General features: G+C 49.1%; 1 protein-coding gene across 1 annotated transcript; it reads left to right on the top strand.

Moving 5' to 3' along the window:
* Positions 1 to 341: 341 nt before the first annotated feature.
* Positions 342 to 24651, top strand: kat6a (K(lysine) acetyltransferase 6A). Its single transcript, XM_079270375.1, has 16 exons — positions 342 to 1383; positions 10784 to 10892; positions 11506 to 11621; positions 12272 to 12353; positions 12591 to 12705; positions 12949 to 13262; positions 14305 to 14417; positions 15698 to 15813; positions 16573 to 16714; positions 17576 to 17737; positions 18181 to 18274; positions 18403 to 18634; positions 19604 to 19796; positions 19881 to 20582; positions 20742 to 21003; positions 21103 to 24651. The coding sequence occupies exons 1-16, from the start codon at positions 595 to 597 to the stop codon at positions 24426 to 24428; spliced, it is 6867 nt and encodes a 2288-aa protein (XP_079126501.1). The 5' UTR covers positions 342 to 594; the 3' UTR covers positions 24429 to 24651.
* The last annotated feature ends 1961 nt before the right edge of the window (positions 24652 to 26612 follow it).

The following is a 26612-nucleotide window of genomic DNA, read 5'->3' as shown; positions in this document are numbered from 1 at the left end:
ACAGAAAACATCATTACTGTATTGCCCTCCCCTTTATCATTGAAACACTAATTTCATGTCATGGAGACTATGATCATCTTCACCGACTCGTATTGAGAATTGGCTAGTTTGCCAGTAACGGGAACCTCACTGGACAGGGTTTATTTTTTGTGAATAAGTGTTTTGGAAAGTGGGACACCTTTTTTCTTTTTTTCTTTTTTCAAGCTCTTCTTATCGCCAAGATCTACTCTACATTGTGTGCTGTGGGAGTTTAAGTTGCTAATTGACCTGCAACTTCCTCCACTCCCCCTGCTTCTTGTCAGGGACGTTCACCTGACTGGGAGTGGGCGGTGGGTAGGTGGGCTGTATTTTACCAGGTGGAGAGTTGGCTCAGGGGGTTTGTGCTATGTTCAGCTGCTCATTACCGTGCTGCTCACACTCAGCTTCTGAGGGACTCTCTGTGCGACCCCAGGACAAGGGTTAGTACGCAGGCAGAGGGCAACGAGAAAGAGGAGGCGGCGGCGCTACGGCGCAGGCCAGGTGTTTCCTTGGCGTACAGTCCTTTTTTGTGTGTGGTAAGGCCTCCAGGCCCCTGCACCCACCCAGACCGTAGCCATGGTGAAACTGGCCAACCCAATGTACACTCAATGGATCGTGGAGGCCATCAAGAAGGTGAAGAAGCAGAAGCAGCGACCATCAGAGGATCGCATTTGCAATGCGGTCTCCATGTCCCATAGCCTGGATCGCAAAACGGTTCTGGAGCAGTTGGAGCTCAGCGTCAAGGATGGTACCATCCTAAAGGTCACAAACAAAGGTCTCAACTCCTACAAGGACCCTGACAACCCGGGGCGCTTGGCTCTGCCCAAGCCCAAAGGTAGTGGCAGCTCTGGAGGAGGCGGAGGAGGCGGCGGAGGAGGCGGTGGAGGAGGCGGTGGAGGAGGGGGCGGAGGAGGGGGAGGAGGCGGAGGAGGAGGGGGGGGAGGAGGAGGAGGAGGAGGAGGTGGTGGTGGCGGTGGCGGCGGCGGCGGCGGCAGCAGCAGTGGTGGAGGTAGTTCTCACTCCCATTCTGGGAAGAAACCGGGACTGGACTGGAACAAGTTGCTCAAGCGGGCACTGGAGGGGCTCCATGAGCCCGGTGGCTCCAGCTTAAAGAACATTGAGCGCTTTCTCAAGTGCCAGGCTGACGTGGCGGCCTACTTGTCAAGCAGCGGCTCTATGGGGTCTGGCCTCTTCCACCAGCAGCTGAGGGTGGCCCTGAAGAGGGCCGTGGCCCATGGACGCGTGGCGAAGCAGGGGCCACTGTTCCAGCTCATCAGCCGCAGCAGCTGCCTAGACGATGGGACCGGGACGGTGTCTCTGGGATCACTGCCACCAGTCCGGTTGTTGCCCCACGAGAAAGACAAGGTAATGTCTCTGCACGTGTACATCTGTCACCAACACCAACAGGTGTGCATTCACCTTAAACCTACACACATTGATATGCTGCTGTAGATAGTAAATAACTGGTCACTTTCACTATGGGCATTATTGACCACCGTTATTTGGATGTTGCTGATCACAGTTGACAGTAAAGGTTTGGCATCACACATGTAAAAAGAGAAGATCACTTTGGTCTGTTGCCATCACATGTCTAATAAGATAACGGATATCCTGTCAAAATAAAAACTGCTCCTCAGTTCAAACATTTTGCATCAACAGAAAGAGTGTGATTTGTGAAAGTACAAGACAAACTCCCTCTCTTTTTGCAATCCACACAACATTTATTGGACTTGCATAACAGCCGCTCCACACCCAGATTAGTCCAGAGCTATCAGTTGGCAATATCTGAGATGTTGGCGCCGCATTTTCTCTGCTTGTTCAAATTGGTCATGGGCCTACAGGGCTGTAATTTACTACAGCACAGTACGGCCTTTTACTCCGTGAACGTTAGTCGTGAGTTTTCATCCAGCATATGGCGTAGTAGTTTCCACCAGATAGCACATTGCAACATTTATTTTTTATTTTTTTTTTAAGCGACTGAGAAGGGTTGTGCAACATTTGTAAGATCAGAGGGATGCCAGAGTGAGGATGTTTCTACAAACTGGAGTCTGCATCACTGTGTGGATGACGTTATCAGTGTGTTTTTGGAGAGGACGTGGGCGTATTGGGTTTGAATACATGTGAGAAAGACTACTTTGGTCAGCGTTACATTTGCTGGGGCAATATATGAGTGACAGGTGTATGTGATGTGGCCCAGGCGAGCAATACTAGAGAGATGCTGGTTGGGCGTCTGGTGGGCCAATTTTTTTTTAGCAGAGGAGGAGGTCAGGGGGAGAGAGTCACATGGCTCCCACCCTCCTGCAGGGAGTGTGGACCAGCTGCAGGGCTGCTCCTTGGCAGGAGGATGGGTGGAAGAAAAAGGAAAAGAGGGAAGGGGAGGAATACAGACGAGGGAGAGCGAGAGATGGTCTGTAGTGGTGCCAAAGGAAGAAGCCTGGATGACGCAAGCTACAGGCCTCCAGAAAGGGAGAGAGAGGCAGAGACATGGAGAGACAAGAAAGCGAGAGAGACAGAATAAGTTGGAGAGGCAGACATGCAGGCGACAGACGAGAGAGGGAACACACCCACTTTTGTAACCTGATCACAGAGAGCAGGCGGCGGCTAACCTCTGCTTCTAAGGGCCAGGGCTATGTGTACACACACACACTCGCATATACAACCATACAACTGCATGCAAACACAGAATGGCACACACCGACATGCACACAAACGGAGTGTACACACAAGACAACACACACAACAGTATACACACCACTATGTGCCGGGCTAGTGGCCCATCATTGGATCAAATGTCACTCAGGTTGTTAACACTCTATCTGCCCTAAACACTGTTTTGGCTGGCTCCTGGCTTTATCTGGCCCTCTGTGTGGGGGTGTGTTCAAGCCTGGGCTGCCACAGAAGCTGCTGGTATGGACACTCATATATATATATATATACACACGCACACATACAAAGAAGGATTAGCCGAGAGAGCAGTCTGGAGTCACATGGGGGTCTGCCTAACACAGTGACCTGCTTGGCTGCAGATGGCCCTGTCCTAAGACGAACCGACATCAACCTCCTCTTCCTCTCTGACTCAGCTACTGATCGGCCCGCCACTCCACCTCACAGAACCGAAATGAAAACGCAAAGTAACGCCGGCCTCGGTGTGAAAACAATGTTTGTGCATAAGTGGATTTGTTTCAGATTGCACCAGAAAGGCAAAGTGAATTTTTGCATGAGCAATCAAGCCCACCCTGTTGCATCGGGGAAATTATTCGCCGGTCAGCGATCATGAATTAAACGCGTAGTCCTGAATGGAGGGGGGTTGTTGTTTGTGAGCCTCGTCTGCAGACTAGATGGGGAAGCTGCTGCAGCAGTGAGGAAATTGACAATTGTGTCTGGCATTCACGCAAGCCTGTTTACTCTTCCTCCCGGCTTCTGCTTGTGATGTTGCTTTCCTCTATCTCTCTCCAGAGGATATAACCTTATTGCTGCTCAACCATGTGTGTTGTTGCGAGTGTGTGTCGGTGTGTTCTTGATGTGTATGTTAGCCGGCGCGAGAGGCATATGCATCAAAGAGATAGAAACCGTGTGCACGGTAGACTGAGTCGCCGTTGCGTGATCATTCTCCTACTCTTCCAAGTTGCGCATCATTGCCATATTGCCCTGCATGATTGCTAACAATTATGATTTCCCAAGGAAAGGCGGGAGAGAGAGAGAGTAAAGGCAGGGGGGGGGAATCAAAACAAATGGCTCAGCACTGGCTTTGACCCCATTTGTGGGGAGATTTGTGTACCCAACACGTCGATGTTTGTGTCGGAGTGCTCCATTCAAACGGGATCCCAGACCCTATTTCTGTCTCCCCCACTCTCACCCTGATAGGGTGCCATTGCCAGGTCACGAAGGGGGAGGTGGATGGGGTAGTGAAGTCAACCAGGGGTCATGGATATATAGATGGCAAACCTCATTGCCTCCCTGAGCGCCCGTTAGCAGTATGAGGCTACGGCCATTAGATGGGATGGGCTTGACGCTGAGCTTTTGTGTGTGTGTATGTAGTTGTGTGTATGATGTTCATCCTTGTCATAATAACAATCTCCCTGCCCTGCGGTTGCCCCCTCCTCAACAGCTGGAGCGGGGTGAACCAGAGTTCTCGACGTGCAGTGTCACGGCGAGGACGTGTGAAAAAAACCGTCCCGTGAACAACACACACACAGTAACGTTTTCTGTTCATACACAATGTCGTGGTGATTTCCCTCCAAAACGTCCCACTGACCCCGTGACAGGCTAGCCTGCAGCTGGTAGCGGTTTGTGGAGTTTCTGCATTAAGCATCACTTATTATGCTCCATAACGCCTATATTTATCCCCTGTAATTCATTCCGTTTACCTAGTATTGTTTACCCCCCCCCACCCCCGTCTCTCTAACATCACACACATCCCCCTGCTTGTGTCTGCTCAAGGTGAAGACATCATGTATCGTCACTCGGAGGATCGTGAATACAGAATGCCCTCAGACATCGATTATATGCCTTTGGTGCAACCTGCTTCTTCGTCTTTTTCCCTCTTCCCTCCCCCCTCGTTGCTGCTCCATCATGTTGTGCAGTCACAGGAGATGGTTTTGTGTGTTCACTGGATGGACGGAAACATTCTCCGGGTTCGCATCACACCACAGGAATGCTGGGAAAGTGACGAAGTAGGATGCAATGAAATTGTCTCCCGTGACTCTTATAGTCAACTTGAATTTCAGATTATGGACTGATCCATTTTTCAAGGTGGGGGCTGGAGAGATTCTATTTTTTTTGCCTGAATTTTCTTGTCCGGCATCTGTTCCTGTTCTACCAGAGCTCTGGCCTCAGTCGAGCCATTATTAGTTCCTAAAGTTGAAAGAGCTTGTTCCTCTCTCTGATGGCACCAGCTCATGCTGCACAGCGACCACAGACCCACTTCTTGTTAGACAGTTACACACCGGCAGAGAAATGGAGCATTTATCTAAAGGGTCCGTTCACACATATCATAACGAACATGCTGTTGTGCTCTGCTGCCACCTCAAATACAATCGTGCAAGAATGGATTTTCATTTGTGGAGCTCAAAGTAGTGAAACATGACATTTGAGAACTCCAGAAATGGAGTCCCTGAGTTAGTCCAGTGAGCTCACTGTCAACACTTCACCTGGACGACCGGTTTGTCTTTTGAAACCATTATGATAAATAAACTCTCCAGATTGAGGTCTGTGAGGCTGAAACGATTCCTTAAGAAACTTTGTTTAACTCCAACCATTTATGTTTAAATTTAATCTTGTAAAATATAGTTTTTGTTTGGAGGTGTATGAAATAAATATTAGAGTGGGAATTATGAGCTTTTTAACTTACTAGCACTAAGCAGCTTATAATACATAATTAAAATTACTAATGACAATATATATATTTTTTATCAAAGCTAATATTAACATCAAAATACAATCATTTATTTCCTGTGTTTTTCATCAAAATACGGCACATTACACTCAATGGGTTTAGTTTTGACAGACATTCATTTATGCAATTTCAGTAATACAAATGATGATTTTCCTAAAAAAGGAAACCAATTAGTTGTTCTGTTTTATCCAATGAATCCATAGAATAATCGAGGACAATACTCGATGACTAAACTAATCATTAACTGCAACCTTACAGGTCTGTGTGAACACATTCCTAAACCGTGTGTAGACTTGGCCTCGAGCTGGAAAATGTTTTCAGTGACGGTGTTCAAATTTGACCCCGGTGGCTACAGGGAACAGACGCTGCGAGCACCAGTTACCTCCAGCTCACCGGTGACTGTGACGTGAATGGCATTTGGCGTGCGAAGTCTAGCTGTGTCTGTGTGAGGCCTCGCGTATGGCTAACCTCACCACCCTACAGATGGAGCCAATGTGTTGAGCAGCTGTGAAAGTGACGGCTGGACCGCCGCCAGCTCGCGCTCCGTTTGATGCAGTGATTTAGCTTTGTGCTCGCTGGCTAACCTCGACGTTAATGGAGGGTGATGCTTTGGCTAAAGGAAGGGCGGGTTTGGCACGACACACGGTCTTCTTCCTCGGGCTGTTTGTAGACAGTGGACCAGTTACTGACAAGTGATTTCCGGGCAGGTGGGGCTCCAGGGAGTTCAGATATGAAATGTCATGTTGCTCCCCTAACCGTCAGCTGACATCACTTGAACATCCACGCATATACACGTTTGAATGAAAATGTGACGATGGCGTGCTGGGGTGTGTTTCACGACCACTTGTGCTTCGTGCATGCAATGACTGCAAGTGCAAATATGTGTGTGTGTTGTGTGTCTGCTTTGCACGTTGTGCTCTGTAACAGTGATCAATGAGTTTGTGTTGGAGGTGGGGGCGGCCATAAGGGAAGTGTGGTGGTGGTGGTTGGGGGTGGGGGTTGCTGAGATTGGGCTCCCATGTTAATGAGATCCTTGACTTGAGACAAGGACAACAGTAACGCTGTTCCATTTTCTCCCATTGCCTTTTATCCCTCCTCCATTTCTCCCTCTCCTTTCGTCCTTGCTCCATTGTTCTCTCCTTCCTGTTTCACTCTCCTGTCCTCTGTTTTTGGACAACAGAAGCCAATTTATGTAAGTGGGGAAACCGGGCCATCACTTGTTTTTATTTTATATTTTATAACCAACTATCTCTCCGCACAAGGTCTCAGACAACGCTGCATGCTTCCTCAAGTATTAACTTTGACCGTTTGAAAACTAAACCTAAAAGTAGGCTAACCCTGGAGCACACTGGGTATGGAGTGTGTTTGTTGTGCTCAAGTGATCCATAAAGCACGAGCTGGTGTGTCAGTCGGGTCAGACTCGGGTACCATCACCTGTCTCTGTGTGTGTGTGTGTGTGTGTGTGTGTGTGTGTGTGTGTGTGTGTGTGTGTATTTCTAGAGCAACATGTAACTTGTAAGACATGTTTGTATGGCATTTCAAGTCCACCCAGTAGACACGGCTGACAGTTGCCACAAGGCGTGTCTGTTTGGCTCCGAACAACGGTGTGTTCCTGAGCACTTCTTATGTTCGGCAAAAAAAATATGAAGTGCATGCCAACGCAGCAGCACGCAGGCTTAAAATAGGCACCCATGCATCCACACACACACATCTTAAGTCGAAAGTGGTCCGTGTCACTTAACAGTCGGGAGATGTGGGAGATTTCTCGAGCGGTGTTGTGGTGTAAGAGCAGTCCTGGCAGCTAATGCTGGCCGAGGTAGAAAAGGAGTTGAAACGGTGAGGAGAAAACAGCTCTCAGGAGAAATTTAAGACTTGTGTTTCACCTTTCCAATATCCCTGTCATGGAGGGAGGATTAGCTTTACAATTTTTAGTATCTGTCGGGGATTAATTTACGGTGGCAGCCAGTAACTAAAGCCTCACTGTAGCTCGCGTCACTATATGTGTGTAGCTCTCTGCTCGTGTTTACTCGAGCGCTCACAGGGCGAGTGGGAGCAGTTGACCTCCTCCGGCGGGGAAAGGGTTAAGCGTCAGCATCAATGATTGAGGTGTTGGTCGCACGCAGACCGCTCAGAGGACTGCTGCTGCATGTTTCTCTCTCTTTCTTAACACTTCCCATTTCCTTCACTCCCCCCTGCGCTCTGGATTCTTATTGTCGACTCCCGCTCTGTCTTAACACTCCTCCTTTCTTCCTCCTCGCCGCTGACTTCCATTTCTCTTCAGTGTTTTGCAGCCCAATATAGCTCTTTTTAGTCACGCATCCAGGTTTTGTATCTTAAACGTTATAACGCCGTTATAACCTTTTTACCTGTGAGAATGTGAAATGGGTTCAGAAATAGAGAGCTGGTGCTTTGTACGTTTATCCTCACGTAAGACTCTGTGCTTATCTGCCTCTCTCTCTCACTCCACTGCTCATTCTTTACAGCCCTCCTCTCTCTCTACCTCTTTCTTCTCTGATTCGCTCTCTCTCTCGTACCTTTTGTTTCTCGTGCTCGCTCTGTCCCTGTGGGGTGGGTGTGCAGAGGGGTAGCGGGGGTGTTGGAAGTAGCCTGAGTCAGAAGGAAATGAACCCAATAAATCAAGCTCTCTTGTCCCCGTCTCCTCCCTGCCTCCCCAGCTCTCTGCAGCCGTGTGCACCGATGCTGTCACGTTGTTGTTTTCCCCATTTTAAATGAATTATTGGACTGTCCTGTGAGCATGTTACGCCCTCAGGTGTGTGCCTCCTGCAATTTCAGAATAATATAAAACATACAGATTAGTATTTTCTCTTCATCATGGTCACCAGGGATGCGCTTGAGAATAGACTTAATTTTTCAATGAATTTCGGCGGCTACTTTGTAAATTCATAGCAGGCTGCTATGACTGGACTTCATGCAAATATGAGGGTGTTTTGTCCTCAAAATATACTTTTATTATTGTTTGGGGATTTCAGTATCTGAAGATGTCACATATTATCACAGATAACAGGACGTGTCTCAAGTGTTTTTTACACTGATTAACCCAAGAAAAGAGAGTCAAAGTTGAAAGAAATCGCCACCTCAAGTGAGTTCTAACTTGAGTTGTGACTCTGCTCCAGCACGTTGTTATTGTAGTTCTTTGGCATGTGTCTCACTTTGGCTGCAGCCACGTTACCCGCTACCTTCAGCAGCACGACGCCACCATCCAGTGTTTTGTGCTGAGACGTAAGAGTTTAGATCGCTCGGCGAGCGGCTCCGCTTTGGTGTCATCGGATCATAGAACCCTCGTCCACTGTGTCTCAGAGTCACACACACGCCAGCAGGCAAACACCAGCAGGCAAACACCAGCCCAGATGTCACGCGAGTTGTTTTCAACAGTGGATTCCGCTCTCCGCTGCTCGAAACATAAAGCTGAGGATGTGGAAGCAGTTGGACAACAGATGTCGTATGCTTGGTGTCTCCCATGTCAGCCATGGCGCCCTGCAGCTCCTTCGGAGTGTCCATCACTTGTGCTCTTCTCACACAGGCAGACGGCTCGCTCGAGGTGCCACAGTTGCATTTTTCTCTCATAAACACACTGTACTTGAGACATTTTCTTGCACTCTTCTCTTGATCAGTACTTTTATTGTGTTACCTCAGATTTGTTTTTTGTTGCTTTGTCTTCATGAGATCGTTTTTGCAACTAAATATCCTTTGCATCGAATGAACCCTCCAGAAACAGGTGTATTTAATGGAGAAATATGTAATATATATACTGCATTAAATCATAAAAAGAATAAACATAAGGAAACATGTTAAGTTGAAGTCGGGGATTTTCCGACAACAATGCTGCAGCCAGTACGTTCTCCTTTCAAATTTCCGTTCCAGTGAAGGACGTCTGTTTTTACTTTGGGGTTTGGCCCATTGCGATACCCAGGATTGCCAGATGTGAAACTAATTAGCATTCAAACAGCAGCCATGGAAGCAGGCAAACAAACTGGATTCTGTAAATTAGCCTACGTAAAGAAAATAATCGTGTTCAACCAATTTAACACTAGTTTAATGGCTTGAACGAGTCTCTGTGGTTGGTGTGCAGTGACACACAAGCTCATTTGGCCGGGCTTTACTCACGACCATTGCTAGCTATCATCTATTTATCTTATCTGCCCAGCGCTGTTTGTAAGTTAGCACAGGGTTTGTGTTGTTAGGTTCATCTCTAGTCGTTTTGTCTTTGTTGTTGCAAAGTTTAATATGTGCTCGTGTAGGTTCAGGGTCCTCAACCTGGCAACACACGAGAGCTTTGATTTTGGAAAGGAGGAGAGACATCTCTCCAATGTTTTTACCCATTCAAACACATACGATGCATATTTCTCCTTTGACCTAATGCTTGTGATTCAAGCCAGCATGTAACCTTTAAATACAAGTGGTTGTACCGGTGGCGAATGTAGATTGTTTTGCGTTTTAAATTTGTGTTTGCATCAATTTGAAGACATTTCAGTCAGAAAATCCTAATTACACCCACTGTTTTTAAGTGTTGTTAAACAATAGAATAGGAAAAGGCCAAAAAGAGTTTTAAAGGCACCTTAAATCACAGTTCATCACTATTAAAAACAGTACAAGCTCACCAAAATGTATTTGTTTACAGGACATTTATGTGACCACAGCCAGAGTACAAAGATTGCTCTGGTTACATTGTGGCAGTTATTTAAAATCTGACTCAGTCATATCTGTAGGCTACTCAACAGTCAACCAAATGTGTTGCCTTGTGGTGAACTCTGAGGTAGCAGTGAGCCACCACTTCCCCTCAGGGCCTCCAGGCTCCATAGACTTTCACCCTGTGGCCCCTCCCTCTTGTGTTAGTACCTGTGAGGTGCACCTGCTCTTCTGTGCGTAATCAGGTAATGTGTTTTTGTGTCTTAGTACACACCCGCTGACACGGTTTGCGTGTTTTTTGGGGACACGCTAAAAGATGAATGCCGCTCCAGAAATTAATGTCTGATGGCGTCTTTCAGAATAAGTGTCAAAATGGGACACGTTGCTCTGGAACGTAAACTCCTCAGCCAGTACAAGCAGACACAGCTTTAGATCAAACGACACAGGAGCCAGCGGAGATGACATGAATTATACAAGCCATCCCCTCACAGTGCAGCTCTCGTGCTCCTCATTATCCTCAACACTTTGTTCACAGACCCACGTGCTCCGTGGTGTCGTTGTAGTTTTCAGTCCGCCGTTAATACACACAGCAACAGACACTCACTGTGGCAGGACGCACGAGGCCACTTTGTTTGCTGTCATTTGTACAACTGGGCTGTTAAGTTGACTGACAGTCTCTCATCTCTCCCCCCCATCTCCTCTCCTCTTCTGTCCCTCCCCCAGCCGGTGGCAGAGCCCATCCCCATCTGCAGCTTCTGCTTGGGGACCAAGGAGCAGAATCGCGATAAGAGGCCGGAGGAGCTCATCTCCTGCGCCGACTGTGGCAATAGTGGTGAGTGCTCTCCTGGTTATGTGGGCCGAACAACCACAGAAGAAGAGTATAAATGTGATATGATTGGTTATAATACATGTAATCTCAAATTCTGTATTATCTTTTTTTGTAAAAAGACAATTTTTGTTTAAAAAACCCAAATATAAGCACAATGCCAAGCACACGTCCAGTAAAACGATTACTGTGCGTTTCATTTTAGGAAGCTGGCCACAACAATTTACAGACACAAACTCTTTTATCTCTTTTTCGGGTGCCATGCCTCGACAGACACTGGCACCGTTCTCTGTTTTCAGAGAAATTGGGACATGAATCTGGTTTTCCTGCCGCTGAGTGAAAGCAGAGGAGGGCTTGTGTTCCTCCTCTTCCCTCCGTGGGTTTCTGTCCCAGACGAGAGCATCTTGTTTGCAGCTCTTCAAACGGAGCTCTGGCAGATTGTCATTTATGTTTGAACACTCTCTTTGCAGCCAGGTTTAATTCAGGGAGGCCTTTTCAATTCCAAGAGGAGCTCTTTTTTTCCTCCTTCTTCTTCTCCAACAATGATGCAAGTGGGTCATGGCTGTCAGTCAGTGTGTGACGTTGACTTGTTTGTGTGTGTGCGTCTGTCTACCTGCAGGCCACCCATCCTGTCTCAAGTTCTCCCCAGAGCTCACAACGCGAGTCAAGGCTCTGTGGTGGCAGTGCATCGAATGCAAGACTTGCAGCAGCTGTCAGGATCAAGGGAAGAATGCGGTGAGTGGATGAGAACGAATATGGCGGATTGGCCGCCTATCAGTGTCTGTGAGCACTCTTCTTCTCTGCTTAGGTGCCAGATAGAGACGCTGATAGACGCATCTGTGGTCCCGGGATTGAGCTATTTTAAGTCGGCATCGGCACGATTTCACTCTTTTCTCTTACTTATCAAGCGAGGAGTGATTGTTATTCAAATGTTTAGAGAGAGGTTTGACAGTGAGACAAAATGCACGACATTCTACCGACACGCACAGTGATGGAATACATCTAGAACATGGAGAATAAAAGGGAAACAAAGCAGTGGCTTAAACCAGTCACGGTGAATATTTTCAAAGTGCAGTCCAACTGTAAAAGGCACATTCATAGTAATGAAATAAAAAATAATGCTCTTTTTGTGCCATGAATATGTGGAAATATGATCAAAATGAGCCATCAGAATGAGCACTGGAGCCTCTAAGAAATGTATCATCAAACAAAGTGCTTCATATCCGTCTTATTAGACATGAGTGACGCATATTTATTAAGAAATATGCCCCGACATATTGTTCTAGCTGTCATGTGCAATGAGTCAATGAGACTCACTTTGTGTGAAACACATCTAAAGGGTTTAATACTCATCAATACTGTGTGTGTGTGTGTTAACTGTACAGGACAACATGTTGTTCTGTGACTCCTGTGACCGGGGCTTCCACATGGAGTGCTGTGACCCCCCCCTCACGCGTATGCCCAAAGGTAAGCACAGCGCTGCTGCCATGAATTCAACTGACAGACTACGTGAAGCTCATTCGTCACTACTCTACACGATCGTTATAGTCGCACTACATGATGCCTCGAGTCCTCGTGAATCACCCAACGCTCCACCATTTAAGCGCAAATGTATTCGATACGTCCCGCAGCCCGGCTGGTAGCCCGTCTTGTCTACTCCACCGTGGGGTGTGTGAACCTGTGCTTTTACTCTTTTCTCTCCAGGCATGTGGATTTGTCAAATCTGCCAACCCAGGAAAAAGGGAAAGAAGCTTTTACTTGAAAAGGCAGCACAAATCAAACGGCGCTACAGCGCACCGCTGGGGCGGCCCAAGAACAGGTGAGAAAAGAAATGCCTTCAGCTATTGTTAGCCGAGCGGAGAGCAAAGTGTCGTGTATCTGCCTCACCAGAGTGCAGACGAGCTAACGGCCACGATGCCGACTCGCTAAAATGAGCTCACAGCTACTTTTTTCCTTTCCCTTGTCTGTGTAATTTATCATCATCTACATATAAATATAGGCTGTAAATATATATATATATATATATCCAGAGTCTCAAACAGACCGCTCACTTTCTCCTCAGGCCGGGCCGGCCCTTTAAGAAGCTGGGCAGGCGTGGTCGGCGGAAGCGCTCGGCCTCGGCCCACTCGTCCTCCAGCTCCTCCTGCGAGGGTTACCCCGGGGACGACCGGCTGCTTTTCTCCATGCGGGACGACGATGACATGTCGCAGGGCAGCCTGCGCTTCAACAACAAGACCAAGGGCCTCATCGACGCCCTCACTAAGTTCTTCACGCCGTCGCCCGAGGGCCGCAAGGCCCGGCAGGAAGTGGTGGACTATTCACAGCAGTGCCGCATCCGAAAGAAAGCCAATCGCAAAGGAGAAGGAGATGATAGAGGTACGGATGAGCTCCACTACCACTGCAGTACGACTTTCGTTTCAGCTCTGGTTGATGCAAGATATTCGATTTTTAAAAGTACAAGATAGACAGCTTAGAATATCTTATTGTAAACCAGCCAAAATACGTTCATGAAGTTCATGTACTTGACATGCATAGACTCGCATTTGTCTTTTTTTTAGGGGGAACAGGGGATCTACAGGGGGAGATAGCAGGTCAAAAGGATATGCCACATTGAAGTGGTATACATCATCTGAATGCTGGGAACCTGAAGATCAATTTGACATACGATTGAGGGGCGGGACTTAGTGAAGGTTAATTTAAGCTCATTGGAGCTTTCCAGTCATACCCAATTTATCAGCTAGATGCTTTGCTAACTGACGGACTCAGTTCTACGGGTTCATGTTGTGCTGCGTAGACGGCGCTTCACTTTTCTTCCAGCTTCATAATGACACAGCCGTCATGTTACTTATTTGGAAATTGTAGACCGATGGTAAAATGAAGTAGCGTTGATATTTTTAAAAGGAACTGCTTTGTAATATGAAGTGGCCTCCTGCAGTTCTCTTCCCACTGAGCCTTTGGAGTGCAGCGCAGCAGAAGAGAATAGATGTGACGGAGCAGGCGCGTTGGCAGCATTCACTTCAATTTTCACTGTTTTGACCCACTTTGAAGATGTACCGCAGTTGTACGACGGAGAAGCGGGTTTATACAACCTGTATGAGTTTTGTGATGATTCAAAACCAGTTTACCCTACATATGTATAAGAAGAGCAGTCGGTTTATCGTCGTAAACATACATGCATCTGTGGTGATGTGGCTGTAATATATCGATATCTATGATGTGTTTTTGAGCAACTCCAGTTGCACGGTTTAGTTAAAGTGTGCTGACGAAAGACTGTTTACTGTGTATAGATGCCTCAATGTCTGCCCGCTGTGACTGTAGCACCTTTTTGTAAAAATCAATCAGCACACATCTGGCACTCCATCCCTGCAGGCTTCTCAATACATTTTCATTAATGTCGACTCTGCGTTTCTCTCCCCAGACAATCAGGAAGGCAGCGACTGGCGCGATGAAGATGAGAAACTGCCCGGCCACGAGAACCTGACGGAAAAAGACATCGAGCTGTTCAGACACATCCAGGAGCTGGCACTGCAGGTACACGGACACAAGAGACCAAACACGAAGCGTCTTTAACAGTTGAATGATCCGATATTGGGACAAAGGGTAGAGCGGCCACGTTGTAGAGTGAGACGGCATCGGCAGGGGAAGCTGGGAGAGACCTGTGAGGCTATGACTCAGGCTGGAGTTATGGGGCGTGGTGTTATGATAACCCATGGGGGGGGTGATGAGAATGTCGTCAGAAAGAGCAGCGTCAACAACACCCAGAGCGTTAAAACATGAAGTCGCTGGCTCAGGCGAGGTCTCTAGGATTTAGGCACGTTTGTGGGTGGAAAAGTCAATTAGCTGTATTGGTTATTAATTGTTTAATAAATTAATTTGCCATGGAACTCTTCCCAGATTCAGCCGGTATATTAACATCATCAATTACCACAGATGCTGGGCGCATGGAGGAGAGCAGCATGATGAGCGTCTGATTCAGTGGGGATCAAAGGTTTGGTTTTCAAATGGCCAATAGATGCCAATAAAAAGAGGTAACCGAGAGACAACAACTTCACGACAAGGTTAATGAAGTATGATGTACAAAGTTGCTTATGATATGCCCGTGTTTGAACGCACATGGCTGCTCAGTGGAGCCACACCATGGAGGCCCAGCGTGGCTGAGTGCGTGAGGCCTCCGCCATGTCTCAGTCAGGCACATAAAGACGGTGTTGGTGTCAAAAGAACATCTGATGTTTAGTGGAGTGAATGTTGAGCAGGGGGCACCTCTAATGGCCTGGTTAGCCCGGTGCCAGTGTAGTTAGAGGAAATGTGAATTAGCTCCAATAACGCTCCCCTTTCATGCGGCGCAGCAGCAGAATGACCAGAGAGCCGGTGTGTTCGGCCAGTGTCGGGGGAAGTGATATTAAAACACTATCCCGCTGGAGTATTCACAGCAGTGTGTAAGTGTTTGATGCAGTGGTAAGGCCTAATGCGTGTGTGAAAAGGGCAGATGTGATTATCTAGGTTGAGGAGCCGTGGAGGAAATCCATTATCGTAAACGACAGGCAGAAATGTCCAAACTGTGTCGGCGGCTCCACTTAAAGCTCCATTGTCATGCTAGCAGGTAGCCCAAAGTAATAAGAAGTGGCTTTTGGTCACTGACTGAACCGATTATGTTAAAAGCATGTTACCGATGACAGTATCCTGCCTACCTCTCGCGATCCTAATCCAATAGGTGTGTAATCCGTCTACTTAACCTTTGATCACTCCAGCAGTAAACTTGACCATGCGTGTCCCTCCCTTTCTTCTTCCTCCTTCGTCGCTCTCCAACACAGAAAGTCGGCGTGACGGGTCCACCGGATCCTCAGATGCGCTGTCCGTCAGTCATCGAGTTCGGCAAGTTCGAAATCCAGACGTGGTATTCGTCTCCCTACCCCCAGGAGTACAGCAGGTAAGCTAATTACCCTCATGAAGCACACCAGCATAATGCACTTAGCTCACAGTCCTGTGTGTAGGCAAAGCAATTACCAGCGGCGTAATGGAGCTCAATTATAAGGTTGTTTACAGTGCCACCTACTTTGGCAGGTAACCAGCCAGAGCCAGGGAGGCAATTTGATTCTGATTTGCCACGGGTGTATTCATTTTCTTCATGCATGTAGCTGTTGAATAAAATATTCCCCTGCTCTTCTGAAGAAATCTGTTGTTCAAATCCCATTGGTTCCACGTGTCTCAGGCATTGCAGGTTTTTTGCTGTTTTCATCATTGATTAATCTGGCAAACAAAGAAATCAAAACGTACCATCACAATTTCCCAAAGCCCAAGTCGACACATTCATATTGCTTCTGTTGTCTGAACCAACAGTCCAAAAACCTAAAGATATAAAAAAAATTGTCACATGACTGTTGGTCTCAGCCGAATCAATCATGGCTTCCCAGTTGCGCTGAGGAGCGCAGAATTGTATGCTTTCTGCAGGATTTCTTTAGAGTAAAACGTTCTATTTGAATTTTAAATGAGACATGTAGAATATGTTTTTGATGAAATATCACAATCTTAAGCTAAGTTGCGTTTTCTGACGGAACTGTTTATACACACAAACACACGTTGTGTTTAAGGACTGTCGGAAAGATGAAAATCCGACGATTCTGACAGTTTTACCATTCCTCACGTTTCCTTCTTCCTCTGTACTCTCCTTCCTATTTCCCCTTTCCAGACTACCCAAGCTCTACTTGTGTGAGTTCTGCCTGCGCTACATGAAGAGTCGCAGCATCCTCTACCAGCACATGAAGAAGTGCAACTGGTTCCACCCGCCTGCCAACGAGATCTACAGGAAGGAGGACGTCTCTGTTTATGAGGTGAGGAACTGTTCAGACTGAGTGATGGTGACAGTTAAAGACCGGAAGAGTGCGAGTGATTGTGGATGACGCTGTAACAGAGAGACCATACCACAGTGCCCTCAAAGTATACTACCTCTAACCCTGGTAGCCACCTCATGCTCTACAAAATAGTCCTGTAGAGTCACAGAACAGACCAACGGATCCTTCATCAAAAATGTATTCAACGCTTTCTATAGACTTTTACCGAGACCCACTCATTTTTATTTCGGCTGTGGGAGTATAAAATCAGAGGTTAACCATATGCGCGCCAATACTTTGCCCACCAACTTCATGAATATACAGCATCTTGAGCCATCCAAATTCCTAATGGTGATAAATTGACATCCCTACCTACCATGGAGGAATATTCTTATGTCTGTGTCATCAGGGAATTGACTGTTATCAGAAAGAATTCCTAATCACCCATGCACTGTTAAGCTCCTTTCCTGGGTCTCGTAGCGCAGCAGAAGATGAATTCAGTGGATTGTTGTCTGCAGGCCATGGCCGCTGCAGCTCCCGTTTCCCTGCTCTGCAGTTCATCCCCGCTCGGAGGAGAGCAGATATAACTGGCGAGCTGCCAAAGCTGAGCCTCCCTCCTTCTCTTTACAGCTCCTTGTTTCTCGCCTCCACCCTCTCCATCAGTCAGGGGCTCCAGGGACACTGCTGAGATCATTGCCCGACACTATAACTTCTCCTCCGTTCACCTCCCCTTTGTTCCACAGCTCTCTAACAGCAGCTTAAAGATGCACTTCTGGACAGCAGTGTGTCGGGGGAATGAATGGTAGTCATTTAGGAAACTGTCATTGCGTTGTGCTGATGGATTTCTTTTCTAATCTAAAGGTTGATGGGAATGTGAGCACAATCTACTGTCAGAACCTGTGTCTGCTGGCCAAGCTCTTCCTGGACCACAAGACCCTCTACTATGATGTGGAGCCCTTCCTTTTCTACGTCCTGACCCAGAACGACAGCAAAGGTTGCCACCTTGTTGGCTACTTCTCCAAGGTATGGGATTGCTCCCCAACCACGTCCTTTCAGTCCCTCTACCCACAACCTCTCAGCGAAGTCATTTTTCAAGGAATACAAACCTCTATAAATTATAACCACCCCTGCAAAACCAAAATGGGGAGAAAAATCTATTCACATGAAATTGAAATGCAATGGCATCACCCCACACAGGTGCATTCCCAGCTCAAATGTGCTGAAATGTGTCCCAGATAAACAGTGGGTGCTGTGAGCTCCATTGCCCCTTTTTTAGCGTTTTGCAGGTGCTCCCATTAACATGCCTCCTCGCTGCCAAAACACAGCAGTTAGTGAGCGGACGCAGCACCATCAACACCCTGCTGCACACCCACACAGGCCTGCTCTGTGATGTAGTTTCCATTATATGTAGACATGTTATTTTCTCCTTCTGGTCTAATGTGTCTGCTTCTTTCCCTCTTCTCCAGGAGAAGCACTGTCAACAGAAATACAACGTGTCATGCATCATGATTCTTCCACAGTACCAGCGCAGGGGCTACGGACGCTTCCTCATCGACTTCAGTAAGGGCGCTACGCAAAACGCACACAAAGTGACAACACCAATAACTGGGAAGTGTTTCTGTTGATAGACAAAATAGAAGATGCCTTTTTTTGGCTCACGATGTCCTTTGTTCCCTCCCTTCCTACAGGCTACTTATTGTCCAAACGCGAGGGCCAGCCAGGATCTCCAGAGAAGCCTCTGTCCGACCTCGGCCGACTATCCTACATGGCCTACTGGCGCAGCGTGGTGCTGGAGTGTCTCCACGACGTCCGCGATCGGCAGATCACCATACGACAACTAAGCAAGCTGACCGGGATCTGCCCGCAGGACATCACCACCACCCTGCACAGTCTCAGCATGCTGGATCAGCGAGGAGACAGGTCAGAGACGGGACGGGGATACATTCTGAAATGCTCCACGTTGTTTAGTACCGTGTTGAATGGGTCAGTGATGCCCTCCAGTGGTTCACGCCGTACTCGTGCAGAGTTGAAAGTTCCTGCAGATTGCACAGTGTTAGAAGAGGGTGTCGGCAAACATCATTCTCACTTAGCTGGCCTTGTTATTTTTATGTTTTATTTTATTATTTATTCTCCATTAGCATATTATATAGCTTACTATGGTGCAGTGAGAAAAAGGAGGATCTGATTGCCAGACCGCTTTCAGTCACAAAGTATTAATGGCTCTTGTAACTAACCCAAAATAAACAGTGTAGGGCTTGTAGCCAGGTTACACCTCGCATGTAAACAAAGCAAGCCTTTAAAGTAGACTTTAGTAAGCTCACTGCTCACACAGTCACCATATCAATGTGAACTTCCACTGACTAGCAACATAGGTTAGGTGCCCTGCTGCAGCCTAATTCAGTGACTCAGGTTCAAACTTCATTCAATTAGAAACCCTGGTAACGCTTTCTGTTCGAATGAAAGTTCTTCATTACAGTGGAATGAAATGCCAGATCAGCCAGTTGGTTAAGTGTCGTCAGCAAAGTTCACTCCAGTGATTAATGTGTTGTCAGTATGAGGTCACAATGATAAAGACAGAAGTCAGTGGCAGCACCAGAAGAAGGTTGGCAAAATGTCACCAAATGGCAACATTATTAAGCTTTGGTTTAAAACACTAACATTGATCAGCCTGATAGTGTAAGGAAACATTTGCACACCTTGTAAATATACATGTGCACACACGTAACCACACACACATGTACACACTTCATGGGCGTCGTAAGCTAACAAACACATCGGTGTGAATGCGCACAGACATATACTGACATACACAGCCAGATTCTCCTAATGCATGTAAAGAAACATGCATGCAGAGTTCTAACGCTCTTGTTTTTTTGTTTTTGTTGTCAGGCTGGTCCTGGTGCGGAGGGAGAAGCTGGTGTCCAACCACATGACTCGTCTCAAGGCCCGGCCACGGCAACTGGATGTCGACCCAGAGTGTCTCCGCTGGACCCCCGTCGTCGTAACCAACACTGTGGTCTCTGATGGTGATGATGACGATGACGAGGAGGATGATGAACCAGAGGAGCACAACCGCAAGGAGGTAAATACGTTGAATACGTTGAACAGATTGATGTCAAAGTTGTTGTACATTATTGATTCATTATTTTACTTTATCTTTTATTAGATCAAACCAAGTCACAAGGTCCCACCAATCTCCTGGCACATGCGCCAAGGGAAGAAGAGGGCTGAGGAGGACGAAGAGGAAGAAGAGGAAAGGAAGTGCTTCCTGGGGTTTCCCATTAGCCAAAGCTCCCCAGCTTCCCCTCCCATTCGCTGTCCGCCCCCTGTCCCAGAGCCACCACGCCCCCCTCCCCCAACAAATGGAGAACGCAGACCACGGGGGCGCCCACCCAAAAACTGGCCTTGGGGCAAGGTGAAAGACAGAGCGCGGGTGGGACGGCCACCTAAGATCCGCCCGGTGGAGGACGAGGACGATGAAGACGAGGGGAGAACGGAGGGAGGAAAGACCACAGGCTCTGCTACCGGGCCCCCCTCCCTTTTCTCCCTGGACAGACAAGCGGAATCCCAAGCCTTTCACTCACTGGACATGACCAGACACCCCTCCATAACTCTCACGAGAAGAGGGCGGCCCCCAAGGAAAAAGAGAGGCCCTAAGCCCAGATCCATGGAAGGGCCTGGGGTGGGGCTGCCACAGCTTCCTATGGTCTCCAGGTTGAATGAGTCTCTTCCTGTCAGGAAGAGCTGCTTCAGTGAAAGCAGTGAAGAGGAGGAGGAGGATGACGACGACGATGATGAAGATGATGATGAGAGGAGGACATGCTCCCCACCCATCCTCACCAAGCCTGCCTTGGGGCTCAAATGCAAGGTAAGAAACGAACAGTGTCTTGTTAACCGTGAATGCTAATTTAAATAAATTAGCAGTTTAGTTGTATTGCGAACTGGATTCATGTCTTTTCCTGTAGTCTTCTTGATCTCAGTCAGTGTGGGTCAGGAACACCTAATAACCTGTCCTGTTTATACCCAGAAGCCGCTGAGGAAGCGCCGCTTTCGTCAGCGCAGCCACCCTCACAGCAGCGTGGTGACAGAGACCATCTCTGAAACCACGGAGGTGTTGGATGAGCCTTTCGTAGACTCTGACTCGGAGAGGCCTATGCCCAGGCTGGAGGAGGAGACGCCACTGGGCCACCCGCTGCACCGCTACCCACCACCCCGCTCTGTCATGAGGTTGTCTGACCCAGCACCTAAAAGGAGCCGGCACTCCAACCTCACCGATTCAGAGGAAGACGGTGAGCAGGCAGAGTTTTGAACTTGGCAGAATTCAGTGATGATTTGTTTACATACTGTGTGCAGCTTTATCTAACACTTATCTTCTTGCCCCCTCTCAGAGCTAACACCTGTGCTGAAGCCTGCGGCTGCTCTGCCAGCAACTCCATCAGAGACCCTAGCGGCCGACCCTGAGGTCCCAGTCAAGAAGAAGAAAGGCTGGCCCAAGGGAAAGAGCCGCAAACCACTGCACTGGAAGAAACGAGGACCTGGAAAACCGCCTGGTGGTGGCACAGCCGCAGATAGCCAGGCCCAAAGCGGGGATCCGCCACCCCCCAAAATCAAGATGAAGCCTGGCCGCAAGCCCCGGAGCTGGTACCTGCAGCGGGCCCAGGAGGAGGCCGAGAGACAAGAGCAGGAAAGACAAAGGCAGTTGGAGCAGCAGCTGGACAAAGATCCTCAGCTGCTCCAGACTGATGAGCGCAACAGCAAGCGAGTCTGCAGAACCAACACAGACAGAGTCACCAAACAGAAAGACTCTGATGAAGACGATGACTATCACCCTAAACCTGTTGAGCAGAAGGTGCCCAAGAGGCCAAGAGGGAGACCGCCCAAGAACCGCGCCCTCCTCCCGCCACCACAGCCGGCCCCCAAACCTCCTCCCACCTCTGAGCCAGAGGAAGAAGAGGAGGAGGAGGAGGAGGAGGAGGAGGCTGAAAGGGCCTGGGAGGAAGACAAACCCAGCCGTCCACCTTCCCGGGCCCTACTGCCCCCTTCGTGCTCGTCTTCCACCCCAGGGCCCCGGGCCCCACTGTCCCGGCCTCGGGACACAGATATGGGTGACAGGGAAGAGGACGATGACGATGAGGAGAGGGAGGAAGAGGAATGTGGCAGCATGGGCAGCGGCGGCGGGAGTGTCAACAGGCGAGCAGCAGTTACACCCGGTTCAGGAAGCAGGCGCAGTGAAGACCATGATGCAGACGATGAAGGTGATGGACACTTGGAGGACAAGAGCAACGGCAGCAACAACAACAGCGGCAAGAAGAGAAAAAGTCCGGACTCTGAAGATGACGAGGAAGATGAGGAGGAGGAGGAGCCGGCCTCCCTAGAAAGCTCTCCTCCGGTCAAAGAAGAACCCCAAGGTGGAGAGGCTTTTTTAGACATGGATAACCGCGTGGCCCGAGACTACGTCAGCAAGCAGGAGGAGGAAGAAGAAGAGGACGAGGAGGAGGAGGAGGAGGAGGCGCAGGAGGCCAAGTGTCGGCCCTCCTCGGCCGACCCGCAGCAGGAGGAGAGGCGGCGCAGAGAGCAGGAGGAGTCTGCTGCAGCAGCAGCGGCGGTGGAAACCGTCACGGCCATGTCTGTTCCCTCTGAGCCCATGGAGCTCCAGTCTCTGCACCCGGACGACAAGGACGTCACGCTGTTGATGGAACCCCAGCACCCACATCCACACTCCCACCAGCACTCCGACTTCAAAGAGGAGCTGGGCCACCATCACCCGCACCACCCCCATCACCACTCCAATGAGCTGGACCTGGAGACCATGCAGGCCGTCCAGTCCCTGACTCAGGGGGAAGCCCAGGACGAAGAGGCCGAACCCCAGCCCCACCACGGAGCCTACCAGGACTGTGAGGAGACCCTAGCTGCCTGCCGGACCCTGCAGAGTTACAGCCACACGGGGGAGGCCGAGGATGAGGCTCTGGCCTTGGTGGAGGAGTGTGGGGCCTCCCAACACAGCAGCCCCCTTCCCAATCCCCCTGTGCCGTCCCTTCCCAGTCAATCTGTGCGCTCGGTCAACAGTCCGGGGTTGCCCTCGGGCATCATGGACACGACACCGGCAGGGCAGAGGGGGGGCACGCCCGGACCCACTGGAGCAGGGGGAAGTGGTGGAGGAGCTGGAGGTGGGTACACCCAGATCACGCCGGAACATCCCAGTTCTCTGTCTGCCCCCTCCCAGCAGAACATGGAGACGTCGCCGATGATGGACGTACCGTCTGTGTCGGACCACTCGCAGCAGGTGGTGGACAGCGGCTTCAGTGACCTCGGCAGCATCGAGAGCACAACGGAGAACTACGACAACCCCAGCAGCTACGACTCCACCATGGGCGGAGGGGGTAATGGGAATGGAGGGGGAATGTCAGCTGGTGTAGTTGCGGGAGCTACCACGGCTTCCTCATCGTCAGCCTCCTCTTCTTCAAGCTCGGCCACCCCGTCCTCACAGTCTAACAGCTGCTCTTTCGTGCCAGCCCCCAGCCTCACGTCCTCCACAGGAACAGGAGGGTCCCAACTAGGGATGGGCAACTGTGGCCTCATCCAGCAAACGGGGCCAGGGCCCAACAGCGGACCAGGTGCCAGTAATGTAGGCAGTGCTGTAGCCCAGCCACCCCCACCCCCACCACGCTCTAACACCCCCGGCTGTGGCATTAAGTCTCCTCAGAGCTGTGGTGTGATCGAGAGGCCCCCCAGCACCAACCAGCAACAGCAGCAGCAGCAGCAGTCCCAAAAAAAGCCTCCGCCGTCAGCACCACCACCACAGCAACAACAGCAACAGCAGCAGCAGCAGCAGGCCCTGTCGCAGTGTAGCATGGGCAACGGCTTCGCCTCCACACCCATGATAATGGAGATCCCCGAGAGTGGAGGAGGGGGCCGCACCCTGTACGAGCGCATGGGTCAGGACTTTGGCACGGGGGGCTACCCTCAGCCCTCGGCAACCTTCAGCCTGGCCAAACTCCAACAGCTCACCAACACCATCATGGACCCCCACGCCATGCCTTACTCTCATTCCGCCTCCGTCACCTCCTACGCCACCAGTGTTTCTCTCTCCAACCCGGGGCTGGCCCCTTCCCCCCACACTCCTCAGGGCCAGCCCACTATGACCCCGCCCCCCAACCTTAGCTCCGGCTCCATGAACCTGGGCTCCCTGCAGCTACAATGCAACATGCCCACCGCCAACATCGGTCTGGGACCCCCGCCGCACACGCAGCGGCTACAGGGCCAGATGGCGACAGTCAAAGGCCATATTTCCATCCGGTCCAAAGCCACCCAGCAGCTGGCCCCGGCCCCGCACCAGCAGCAGCTCTACGGCCGCAGCTCGGGGGCCGTGGCCATGCAGGGCACGTCGCGCACCTTGGCCGTGCAGCGCGGCATGATGCCGAACCTCATGCCCACGCCAGCGCAGTACAACTCCATGAACATGACGCCCCTCAACGCCATGTCGGCCGGTTACAGAATGCCCCAACCCATGATGAACAGCGGTTATCACGGCAATCCCCCTTACATGAACCAGCCAGCTCAGTACCCCATGCAGATGCAGATGGGCATGATGGGAGGGCAGGGTTACCCGCAGCAGCCTATGCAGCCCAACCACCACGGCAACATGATGTACACTGGCCCCGCCCATCACAGCTATGCTGGTGTCCCTAAACAGTCACCGTACATGAGCAGATGAGCAGCCGAGGAACTGAGAAAGGAGACATGAGGCCAGAGCTGATACTCGCTGTACTCTAAATGTCCATTACTCCTGTTCACCCTCTCCAGTGCTGCGGCAGGCACCAGGGAGAGTCGGTGGTTGGAGACAGAGAGGGTCTTTGGGCTTCCTGCTTTTCTGTGTTGTCATTTTGTCCCTTTTAAAAAAAAGATTTGGGCTCGTTTCCCCTCCCAGCTGGTTGTGTATGGGAACAAGTGGGGTTCCGGGTTGGAGGGGGGCGGGGGGGGGGGGGGGTGTACATGGACCTCTGCCGTGCTGCTTCAGGCCAGGCCTGCACAGTCCTCTGGAATGTGATTTTTACACAGCGGGGCTCCTCGTCCCCACGATGCGCATTAGGAGAGGAGAGGACAAAGAATGACGAGAACGACACACAGAGAAGGACAATACAGGAGTACCTCGCTTCGTCAGACCGCGAGTGAAGAACAGTGGTTCACTGACTATATTCAACCATGCACACAATCTTTTAAGTGATATAGGGAGCCTTACCTTGAAAAAGGACAATGAAACATTGCAGGCGGACTATTGTTTTTGGTAAACATAAAGTTGAATCTTATTTTTGTTGTTGTTTTTGTTGATTGTTTTTGAAATACTCGTGTGCAGTCCGACCTCTTGTATGCTTTGGTCTTATGTGTGGCATTCTGAAACGGTGATGCGGCGTCTTTGCTCTCTCAGAAACACCCGAACATCTCTGTGGCTTTCCACCTAGTTCCAGAACAGCGTTGGGGCGCCGGGGCTGTCTCCAGAGTCTCTGTCTTCCCGGAGGGACCTTGTACCAAAAAAAACAAACTGCAAAGACACAGAAGAGACGAGCGCGTCGCTGTCTTATGTACGTGTCCGTCAACGAAAAACAAAGTAGCATTATTTTCCAGTTTGCCGCCACCCTGAAAACGTTAAAAATGTAAATATTCTGGTACTTCCCAATATCAAGCACACACACACACGCACCTACAAACACACACTGACGCTGGCTAGCTATCGCCAAACGGTGGCTAGCTCAGGAAAGTACAACATTAAGCTGTTCTTGTCCACACTCCACTGACAGACGGTGTACTATGTCAGCCTTTATTTTTTATTTTTTTAAAGCAGTTTAGGGAATGCAGAACAAACAGTGCCATTTCCATCAAGCCGGTTAGCTACAGCTGACGTCTCTTAAGTGTTGGTGACTGAAAGACGGTCCAGGAGTCTGCTTCTGAATGGTGTATTTCTGTTTAAAACTGTTTCTTCCTTTTTACTTTTCTGCAAAATTCTGCACTTCCATTGGCTAGAGATGCGGCAGTCGACGGCCATCCTTTGTAAAAGGTGTGCCCGAGCGCCTGATCTAGTGCATGGTTTGGCCCTCGCGTAGAGGCACACTCACATGAAAGCAGGGTCGAAGGGGAGAACGAGTTCGAGGTTCTGCGAAGCGGTTGCTCCATGTACCAGTATTCAAAGTCAAAAGAGGAGTTTTCATTTTCTTACAGACCCGACATTGCATACTTTATTTGTGTGTACTTGTTCTGTTCTGTTCTGTACTTATGTTGTTTTTGTTTGTTTTCTGAATTTTATCAGACTGGGCAGCTTTCTTTTATGACACGAGCTGACTCTTTTTGACTTTAGAAAACTTATTGTAGAGAAAATGTTTTTTCTATAATATAAAAAGGAAACTCTGACATTGATATTGGTACTGTCATTTTTTTCCACTTCTGTTTCAGGAAAAAAAAAATACATATTTTTTAGCTCGCCTCTTCGGGTAATAATTACTAAGAAATTCAAAATTTACAAAAAATTACCACTCACTTTTAGTGACTTTAAGATGCCTTTAACCTCTCCATTCCATCTCATCTCTCGAGTTTTTCTATCTTTGTGTAGTTATATTAATGCTATTTTAAACAAAAAGGACTACAAATATCTAAAGGTCACTTGGCATTCTTTTCTTTTTTTACTTGTGTGTGTGTATAGGATGACTTCCTTACATTTAAGAGGCATGTAAAAAGGAGCTCAGTATATTTCTGTCTGTTTATATCGCTTCCCTTTTTGTATCCTTTGTAATTGTACATGTTGCGTTGTATGCTAAGAGAAGAGCGCGGAATACAGAGAGGAGGGACAGCTGGGCACACGGTGATGGTTGCGTTGCGCTCAGCGGCCTCAACTCTCGACTCTGTCCCT

This window comes from Melanostigma gelatinosum (assembly GCF_949748355.1).
Source record: "Melanostigma gelatinosum genome assembly, chromosome: 6".
In the NCBI taxonomy this organism is placed as follows: Eukaryota; Metazoa; Chordata; class Actinopteri; order Perciformes; family Zoarcidae; genus Melanostigma; species Melanostigma gelatinosum.
Note: the sequence above shows the minus strand (reverse complement) of the source record. Positions and strands in the feature narration are given on the sequence as shown.